Source organism: Hypomesus nipponensis, chromosome 12, assembly GCF_054491055.1.
Source record: "Hypomesus nipponensis isolate SF chromosome 12, ASM5449105v1, whole genome shotgun sequence".
Taxonomy (NCBI): Eukaryota; Metazoa; Chordata; class Actinopteri; order Osmeriformes; family Osmeridae; genus Hypomesus; species Hypomesus nipponensis.
Genome location: NC_140372.1, coordinates 13,941,772 through 13,952,500, shown reverse-complemented (window position 1 = coordinate 13,952,500; position 10,729 = coordinate 13,941,772). Strand labels below are relative to the sequence as shown.

Below are 10,729 nucleotides of genomic sequence, written 5' to 3'. Positions count from 1 at the left end.
GACAAACACACAAAAGTTACTACCACTGCTACTTCACAAAGGGAAACAATGAACAATCCAAGCAGTGAAACACCATTATGATCCTGTTCACACAGTGCCTGGGTTAAATACATATCAAACAGGGATGATTTTAATATGACTCCATTTATCAGTTTCCACAGGGTAATCCAAATCAAGTGCCCCCAAAGCATAAAACAAGATAGTATTAAACCCAGGTCTGTGAGCAGAGAGCACTTCATATACCTCTCGGGGTCGTCCTCCTGGGTTGAGGGAGATGGCGTCGGCAAAGTTAGGAGAGCGCGTCGGTGCCCCCATGTGGCCCGGGGCTTCGTCGTGTCCGCTGCTCTGGTACTGGCCCTCGCTGGTGGTCCGACGCCTCACCGTCTCCTGGGCCTCCTCCGGGGTCATCCCTCGGGAACGCATCCCTGGAACACCACACATAGGGAGTCAGGAGTGGGGAGGTCTGGGGCTATCCCTACTTCATGTTTAATATGTGGGGCTTAGTGAGGTCCCCCTGAATAAACACAAGCTGCAGAATGGATTTATCACCTTTAGAACTGTGAGTGACAGGGTTGAATGTAGTGGGGAAAGAAGAGATGCTGAAAGAAAAGAAGAAAGACAGAAAGAAAGACAAAGAAAGAAAGAGATTGTATGAGAGGAGAAATTGGGGGAAGTGAAGGACACAGAAAGCGGGAAACAGGAGAAGAGAAGACAAAGAGAGGGAGAGAAAGAGAGAGATAGAGAGAGAGAGAGAGAGAGAGAGAGAGAGAGAGAGAGAGAGAGAGAGAGAGAGAGAGAGAGAGCGAGAGAGAGAGAGAGAGAGAGAGAGAGAGAGAGAGAGAGAGAGAGAGAGAGAGAGAGAGAGAGAGAGAGAGAGAGAGAGAGAGAGAGAGAGAGAGAGAGAGAGAGAGAGAGAGAGAGAGAGAGAGAGAGAGAGAGAGAGAGAGAGAGAGAGAGAGAGAGAGAGAGAGAGAGAGAGAGAGAGAGAGAGAGAGAGAGAGAGAGAGAGAGAGAGAGAGAGAGAGAAGGGGGGGGGTGGGGGTGGATGGGACAAACCAGAAAAGGAATAGGAGCGATGGCGGTCAGACTGTTGAGGGCTCATGCTTGCACTGATGCCACGGATGCGGGCGTTGTACTCTGCCAGGGCGAGGGTGGGCGATGGGCAGTGAGAGGAGGTGGAGGACGTGGAGGAGAAAGTGGAAGGGGAGGTGGAGGAAGTGGAGCAGAAGGTTGAAGGAGCAGTCCACAGAGAATAGAAAAATGGATGGACAGAACCAAAACAAACAGAAAGACAGGAAAGAAAGAGAAATGGGTCAGGGAAAGAGAGAAAGTCATGCTTTGTGAGGACTAACGTCGCTGTCCTACGGTATCTGCTGTCCGACAATGCACATTATGTTGATTATGTCAGATATGTTAGATGTTTTCGAGAAAAATGAAGCTAACCTGTATAAACAGAGCCAAAACCTCTGTAAAATACCTCTAAGAATGCTTTTACTGTAAGACAAGCAAGCAGCTGTTACAAGGTATATCCACTGAGGGGCGATAGAGATATATACATGTCCTGGTGGGTCTGAATGCAGAAAATGTCTGGTAGCTGGGTAATCTATTCTTACACTCTCCTCTGCTCTCTTGTCCTCTCATTTCCTTTCCGCTCCTCTCCTGTTTTATCCAATCCCATCCTCTCGCCTTCCCTCTTCTACCTCTTAAAATCAAAGGCTAGTTGAAATGGATTCCTATTTAATGTTGTCACTTGACAATAAACGAGTCGGAAGAAAAAAGTCGAAGAGAAATACTTTTGAAGAAATCGATTTTTAGTGAATGTGAGAAGGAACTTGACTCATGCTTGAAATGCATAACTTGAGTGAAACACTCTACTTGTGGGTGATAGGTCAGTTTTTCCTTACCGGCGATCCTTTGGGCCACTAGCCCCTCCAGGTTGAGTTCCTCCTCAGGCTCCGCCTCTTTGGGAACGGGAGAGGTGGAGGAGGGATCCTTGGGCTGGGGGGTGATGGGGGGCAGGGGGGAGGAGGAGGTGCTGTAGCCAGGGTAAGGGGAGCATTCCTGGGGGTCCGGGGAGCGGGACAGGCCCCCTCCAGCAGGATAGGAGGTGAGGGGCCTGAGCTGGACCTGGCTGGGGGAGGTGGGGGAAGGCTCAGGGGGGTAGTGGGGGCCGGCATGGCGGTAACCAGAGTGATGCTGACTGTGGTAGGGTTCCGGGGTGTGTGTGGGCGTGTGATACACCAGATGGGCCTTCTGGGAGGTGTAAGACCCGGGCGACTCCATGACGGGGCTCTGGACAGGTGAGGTGGACACCCTCCCTAGTGACCGGAGGGGCTGGCCGAAGGCGTTGTTGTACCCGTGGATGGCGTGGTCGGCTTGGTACGACGGCCGGGCCAGCGTCTGGGAGAAGGGGCCCTGGGAAGCGCCCACGCTGTTCTCTCCAGAGGGGGCGCTGTAGGACTTGGACATCTGGGCGTTGGCAGGATCCAGGTCCAACATCAGCATGTTGAGCGCCTCTATGGACTGCTCTATGTCCCTCTGGGAGGCCGAGGAGGCTGGGAAGAGGGGGAGGCTGTGGGTGCTCTGGAGGGGGGGCCGAACGGGTCGTCTGGCAGACTGTATTGGTGCCAGGTGTTCAGCCCCCTCTGGACCGCCTCTCTACTGCTGGTGCTCCTCTCAGGAGCGCGTGGCATCAGTTTGGACCCCGGTTCTGGGGTACCAGCGTCGGTAGGGGGAACCCCGAACGACTGGGACCGGTACATCCCCTCGCCGTTCTGGTAGGGGTTATAGTCTCCCGGGGGAGAGGAGGAGTCCATGATGAGCTCCTGGGCCGAGGACGACGTCCGGACTCTGTGAACCGGCATCTCGGCGGCGCGGCCGTGCACCTTCTCTCCCAGGACGGCCCTGTTCGAGTACGGCGCGTCGCTCTGCGCGCCCCCGGACGTCACGGATGGATAGTAGAGCTCCCCGGGCGTGGCCTGCCCCTCGAGCGAGGAGAGCGTGCCGAGGCTTTCGACGCTGTTGCCCTCCTGGCTGATGGGCAGCTCGTCGTCCAAGATGTCCGTCTCCCGTTCCTCCGCGGAGGGGGCGGCGATCAGGCGGGCGTGACCCCCGTTGACGTGCACCTGCGCTGGGACGAGGTGGCGGACTCCTCCCCCTGGGCTTGTGGTCCGGTAGGTCTGGCTCTGAAGTACGGAAGGGGCTTCCAGGCCACTGAGCAGCTGGTCCAACTCTTTCTTCTCCTGGGGACTGAGTGGAGGGTGACCAGGGAGGTGGATGTGGTTGTGGTTGTGGTTCACCCCGCCGTGCAGGGGCTGGCTGTGGTCATCGGTGCGGTCGGTCTTGATGGAAGCGGTCGAGTTCCCAGAGTCGCTGCTCACCGAAAGGGCGTGGTCGACTGCGGGCAAGGAGGCGTGGCCTACCACGGGGAGGGTGTGGTCTATGTTGGGGTGGGCGTGGTCTTGGTGCTGTAGGGGGGCGTCAGAGCTGGTCAGAGGATTGTCCAGTACAGGGAGACCATTGATGGTGACCACACCCTCTACGGATTCTTTCTTGCGAATGCGGGCATACAGGCTACCATCCAGAGGACCCTGGGTGTGAACCACATCTGGTAGGGAAGATAGAAACAGACAAGAGTGGAGACAAGAGAGAAAGGTAGTAGAGGAAAGAAGATGATGAGAGGGTTAGTGCTTTTTGAGTATGTTAGGGAGGTTCTGCTAAAATATCTCGTTTACACACACACACACACACACACACACACACACACATACACAGCCCTGGGACTACGCCTGCCTCACACCCAAATCTCCTCAAACAGAGAGAGTGAGTCAGACATGGAAAACAGCTTCCCATGCCGTGGTCCCATGTCACGAGACAGAGCCCAGCGCTGCATAAACACTGCAGTAGAGAAGACAGCACTACACTGTGGTCCATTTGGGGGTGGGGGGGTTGATCTCACTTTAATACCATCTCTCCGTCATTTCCACTGCTGTCATTGAGGTGTGTCCCTCAACTTCTACGACTGGTAACCAGTGACAACTCCCCCGTTCTATAAATAGGGCAAATGTGTGTGAGCGTGTGTGTGTATGGGAGGGGGGTCACGTTGCGTCAACGGAGCCCCCGTGGGTCTAGCCGGCACTGCCTGGAGAACAGCTGGGCGTTGCCGTGACGGGGCGGAGGGAAAGGGCAGCGGCGGCAGCGAAGGCAACTCACATGTGGACATGAGAGAGGTCAGATCTGGAAAACTGCACTCTGACACGCACTTCACGCCTCACCGTGGTAACCACACAACGCCCCAGATAAGGTCATTGCATACCAATCATCGAGATAGAATACTGGATTTCCTCCCAAAAAATGACCCATGAGGGTCACTCTATCTATGTAGGTCTTTGATCTCATGTGTGATCTAGATTCCACAAGCATAATCTCCACTGTTCTGGAAACACTTCCATGGCAACAGTTCCATGGCAACCTTATTTTACTTCCTGGTCTTCACTCCTTTCTGGCACCAAGTCTAATGTAAACACAACATCAGGAACCCTGCAGATGTTCTACTGTCGGTGACCTATAGAGTATACAATCAGATTGAGCCTCAGTACACAGGTGTTATGGAAGCGATGACTTGAATGATCATGTTTCGCCTCACAGGTTTGAAAGGTACGGACGCACACACTCACGCACACTGGCTTTTTTAGAGGATACACCTTGTCGTCAATTTCACCATTTCCACAACTGCTTTGAAGAAAATGTGCTATCCAATCACACCACCAGACTTTGCACAGGGTCCTCCTGTGAGTGTGTGAGCATGGACGGTCCAAATAGACTGACAGATGGTCAAGAGTTTGAACTAGATATTTCAGAGCTCATGTAAACAACATGGCACACACACACACAGAGAGAGAGAGAGAGAGAGAGAGAGAGAGAGAGAGAGAGGCTAACTAGCATAAACACATTTCCCTTCTTCTATTGTACATCCAGAAAGGCAACAGTTTTTCCTCAACCAAACTTCTTCCCAAACCCCACAGAACAAGTCTTCCTCTCGAACGACTCAGATCAGTCCACAATACGTGAATAATAACAAAGACCTCACCAACTTCACGGGAAAGCCTTTCTTACCTGTCGCCAGAACCTTCTCTGTCCTCCTTCAAGCTAGCCATCAAGAGATATACTTCTTATACCTCCTCCTACAGTAGGTGAAGGTTGAGTGCTGAACGTTGTCGACACCAGTCCAATGTGGGTGAACGCTTTGGGTGTCCTAAGTCAGACCTGTACACCCCTCTCTGTGCTGCCTACTTGGTTGACCCCCCGAGTGCTGTCTCTCCACACCTATCTGAAGCTGGTCGTACCATTCCCTGGAGGAAGGGGTGAGCTGGCATGCTGAGAACTGACTGGGCTTCCTGGCAAGAGGGGTCCTCCCAAATACACCCACACACAGGCACGACACACACACACCACTCCTACACTGGATAGGCACAGCCCAGCACTGACTCCGGCTCTATGACATCACAAAGTGGGGTTTCCCTCTTTATCTATACCTCCCTCTTGTGCTTTCTCTCTCTCTCTCTTGCTTTCTCACTCTCTTTTTAGCTCTCTTCCCCTATCCTCCCTCTCTTTCTCTCCCGCATTCTCTCTCTTTCCCCTCTCTCTGTATCTCTCCCCCTCTCTCAAACACAGCGTGGTGTTGTAGTCATTCAAACAGACTTCTTAACATGCTGTGGAAAAAGCTGTGTGTGACAGGAGTCAAGCTGACAGGGTCCTTTGTTAGGAACTACCTGGCAACAGAATCAGTGACTTGACACGTTGAAAGGGACAGTCATGAGAAGATTGACCTAACTTTCGGTCCAAGCGACACTGTGAACCTATTAAGTGACAGGATGGTGAACGCACAGTTCCTTCTGTGAGTCAGTGTCAATTGTCCGGCTATAAGCAGGACACAAAATAACCTTTTTTACCTGGTAGCACTGGTGCTCCCAACGAACACAATTTGGAACACCCATATTAAGGAGCACCACAACACAAACACAATTTGTATGCTGACGGCCCAACCTGCAGAGACTCATTTCAGAGAGGTGGCTTCTTGGGATGTCTGTTTATGTAATAGACTTATTTGATTTAAATCAACACCACCACTGGGGCTTTACACATCCTGCCGTTAGGTTTTTACATTTGGTCTTCTAGCTCAGTGTTTTTCTGGGTCGCAACAAGGGATGAAAATTGGGTCGGCAAATATGTTTTCATTATTATTTTGTCATAGGCAGTAGTCGAAGTGGACCGGTACTCACCGGTACGCAGCACCGGAACTTCTAGGGTGATTTCAGGGCATGTGGGACACTTTTTGGTAGAGGCTCCAGTAGACTTACAAAATAACTGTTAACTCACCCCAGTGGTGTTTCTGTAAATGGTTATAGGGCTTAGGAACATTTTCATGTTGGAATGTAATGGGAATACACAGTATTTTAGGAGTTACACACTTTCAAACATAACATGACCCCCTCTTTCACCCAGGCAGCATTTTCAGGTAATGTGGGACAGCTTGTGTAGTAAAGTGGGACAGTCATCGTCTGTCAGCCTAGTCTGCTAATATAAATAAAAATTAGTTTATATAAAACAATTCTAGGTGCAGGGTGTGGCAAGATTCATTTAGTTGTGGGGTTTGACTTACAATAGGCATAAAGTGTAACTGATGTAAACCTTAGTGATCTGCAGTCGTGCTAGCTAGCTAGTCACGATGCATTAGCATTTAGTTGGACTAACGTTAGTGGTCATGCTTACAAGTCTGAAAGTGCTGGTTCGATGTGAAAGTTGTTATATAGTTGGGAACTTAAGTGCAGTGTGATGCATTGGTATAAAAAATGTGAGAACTGTTGAATTAAATGACTTTTATAGCATAAACAAAGCATTACTAAATGTCCCACTTTACCTAAAGAATGCTGTTCCACATTACCTGACATGTTCAGGTAATGTGGGACAGTCACATAAAAGTTGTTTTTTCTTCTAACGAAGCAATATTTTACACATTTTTGTGTGTGTTTCAATCTGTGGTTAAACCCCTTCATTATGCTGCTGTAGTACTCATTGTAGCTTAATTTAAATTCCTTTGCCATCCTTTCGATGCATTTTTTCTGTACGGACCTCCTGTCACGCCAGATCAAACGACAGCGTAGGGGAGACCGGGGTTGGTTGGCACACTTTTCACTGTCTGCCATATTTCTCTGCCATCATTTATGATAGAATATTCTAACCAGCAGCAAATGAAACGTTATGGTCTAAGCTATAATTAAATATGTTTACAAGTATACAAAATGTTTTCTAAAATGTTGTGATTTGAGATTAAAGTCATGTTGTGCATTTGTGCCAACCAGCCCCATCACGGGGTTGGTTGGCACACAATATGGGGTTAGTTGGCACAATGTTAAAATGCTATAGTTACACAAAGTGAAGCAAGCAATAGAAACAATTTAAACATTGAATAAAACAGTTTAACCAATTAATCATTCTATAACATGTTTTATGCAATTTATTAGAAGGAATGTATATTAACCCTAAACCTATAAAAGTGAAATGTTACCTTCACCAAAACAGTTCGTGATTTTCCGATGTTTTAACATGGTAGATGAGTGCAAGTCGAGAAAGCAAACATTTTGATGTTACAATTTTGTTTCTGTGACCTTCAAAACGACCAAAAAATGCTGTGTGCCAACCAACCCCTGTAGCCAACCAACCCCGGTCTCCCCTATAGGGGCAGGTAAAAAAAACATCTGAGCCAGAGGAGAAAGGGGGGGGTAAAATTTACCCCCCCTTTTTTTATAAAGGGGTTTATAAAGTCACAAATTTTTGAGAAAAGAACTATTGAATCAGCGATAAAAAAAGTCGGAGATTCTCCGATTTTATAAAGTCACAGATTTGCGAGAAAAAAAACTAGTAAATTTGCGAGAAAAAAACTTGGAGATTCTCCGAGTTTATAAAGTCCCAAATTCACTTTAGAAACTCCGACTTATTTCTCGCAAATTTACTAGTAGTTTCTCACGCAAATTTGTGACTTTATAAACCCGGAGAATATCCGGGTCCTAATACGCCGTCGTACGCCTAATACGCCGTCGTACGCCAACTTTAAGAAACGTAAGGGTGGGGCAGAAAAATTAAGAGGCAAAAAGACATCACTTTCACTAGACAAGGTTTTACCAATTAAAACACAGCAATGTTTATTTTACATAAAGCAAAAAAAACTTTCGCTCAAATAAAAGCCCAAAAAGTTGGCTCGCCCGCTAGGGGTTGGACATGGACTGCGGCTGCATGAAACAACCGGCGAGAGTAGCCGCTAGCAGTCGGGGAGGAGTTAAAAACGGCCCTGTGAAGTCGGACATTCCAGCTTCTCGTGGTTTGCTGCGTTGACGTCATTCATGGCCGATTAGTCACTGTTTGCTCACTTTACTTTATTTATAATTAAACATAGTATTTCCGTTAGTGAAGAGGCAGACTAAAACCTTTCTTCAACAAATTTGTAATTCAATTAAACTGTTTGGTCTGGATTTGAGCATCTAATGATCCGAAGAAGGTTGGGAGGTGACGAGTCTTTGGATAGTTTTTTGGATAGCCATCACGCTAGTTACATTTACATTTAGTCATTTAGCAGACGCTCTTATCCAGAGCGACTTACAGTAGGTACAGGGACATTCCCCCCGAGGCAAGTAGGGTGAAGTGCCTTGCCCAAGGACACAACGTCATTTGACACGGCGGGGAATCGATTTATCAACCTTCTGTTTACTAGCCCAACTCCCTCACTGCTCAGCCATCTTACTCTATCTGAGTTAGCTCCCTGTCACGTGACAACGGAGCGCAGTGACAAGGAGTGATTGACGGATAATATCAACCAATTTAAAATCTGCATTAAAGTTAAGAACGTTAATATGAAGTTTAGTTGGTTATGTAATGTTGGATAGAACGGTCACTGTATCAGCTCACAGAAAATATGTAAATATATACAAATATATTTTGAGGTTACACAGATACAATTTCGGGAGCATATGCGACTAAAGTGGTCGCAATTTTGAGCCCTGATGTGGATGTATCACCAGAGGGGCAGTAGCCAATGGACAGACAATTAATAAGGACACACATCTCCCTCTCCCAGTAGGAAGTGACTCACTAGCTGTCCATCCCCCATCTCCAGAGCAGGCATGCAGGGCAGAGGGTTTCTGTCTATGCCCAGGAGGAAGTAAGCAGGATTGGAGCTTGGGGAATGGCAGGAACTCTGGAACTAGCGTCACAGGGTCGTGACCTTCACCTTTCCCTCCCTCTGGAGACGTGGGTGAGTCAGGGCACGTACGCACACATGCAGGTGCACACCTACACCCGAGTAAATTCACACAAGTAAATTCACACATTTACACTAATTTTGCACTCTCTCACACACACAAAACCCAGAGAAAAGGAGCTTTAGATGTTTCTAGGGGTTCACGTTATACTCAAAGACACACGCAAGTGTGTGAACGTAGTGTGTCTGCGTCCGTGTATGTTGGAGTGTGAGCATGACGTAGCTTATGTGCTTCTGTTCGTAATTAGGATATCATATTGAACTGGATAACACTAAAGACACAATGGTTGTTTTTACTCGGATTAGTCTTTGTTGATTCTTTGATGAAGCCTATACATCTCACTCTCACTCAACAGCCCTCTGACCAGCTGAGATATGTTGCTATTCTAGCCAGCTATGAATATGACGGTCACAAATAGCTGGCTGATGTAGCCTACTCAGCTCTGGTGTGACAGAGGACTTGAATGCCATCCCACTCAGACTACTCTCCAGTGAGGCTGAATTGTGTGTGTGTGTGTATCAGATAGATATAAACAGGTCTGCTGGTCAGTCTTGGAGAATGTTCCGTGCATTGTTGATTTCATCTCCATAGGCCATGGAAGTGGATGCATCGCAAATTGTGAAACGTCGACCAAAATGGAGAGAGAGGACGTGTCGTCACCGAAGACAACTCTTGCGTGTACGCACGCGGCTCTACACAACTCACACAGCGCGCACACACTTTCACGCAAAGCACCTGTCCTATTCAGACATTGAAGTGTGAAACACTGACGTGTTCTCAAGCCTCATAGGCAGTGTTCTGGGGTGGGAGTGTGTCCTGCCTAAAGCCATTTAGACACCAGTAAAACACTCTTGGCTCCAACACCTGTGGTCAATGGTTTGTTATTAATAGACAATGGCTTAGAACCTCAGTTATTGCTGTATCACATTCAGAACGACATCAACTAAAATAACAGCTACAAACTGTAAGATAACAACTACAAACTGTTAGCCCACAGCTGCATAAGGTCATGGCTACACCCACTTACATTTACGTAAGCAAATTGGTACATCTTCTTATTGCTACATCACCTAGTAGATACAATAAAATGTAATCTTACAACTACATATGTTTTCCAACAACATAAGCTAATATTAACAGTATATCAGCTCACAGCTAAAACAGCTACAGGGCTCTCAAGTTTTGGCAAGAGTGAGATTCACCCCCCATCCCGTCAGGGGGTCAAGGGGGGGGCGGGGGAAGGTTGGAGGGGTCTCGGGAATCTTGTTTCATTAATAATATTATTATTAGTGTTTTTGTAGTTATTTTTGCTCTGACTTGCAGAAGAAAATATTTGACACATGGCACTGACAATTCAACCAAATACAAAGTATTTATTCAATTTCCGCGTGTGTGTGTGTGTGTGTCAGAGAGAG

At 47.9% G+C, this 10,729-nt stretch overlaps 1 protein-coding gene across 1 annotated transcript in view; it reads right to left on the bottom strand.

Moving 5' to 3' along the window:
- The window catches only part of LOC146261625 (tensin-1-like), a 42,798-nt gene that overhangs the window by 12,060 nt on the left and 20,009 nt on the right, over positions 1 to 10,729 (bottom strand). Inside the window, 4 exon segments of the mRNA XM_084667447.1 lie at positions 244 to 425; positions 1,057 to 1,137; positions 1,905 to 2,588; positions 2,591 to 3,607. Of these exon segments, the coding sequence (XP_084523573.1) occupies positions 244 to 425; positions 1,057 to 1,137; positions 1,905 to 2,588; positions 2,591 to 3,607 (1,964 nt within the window).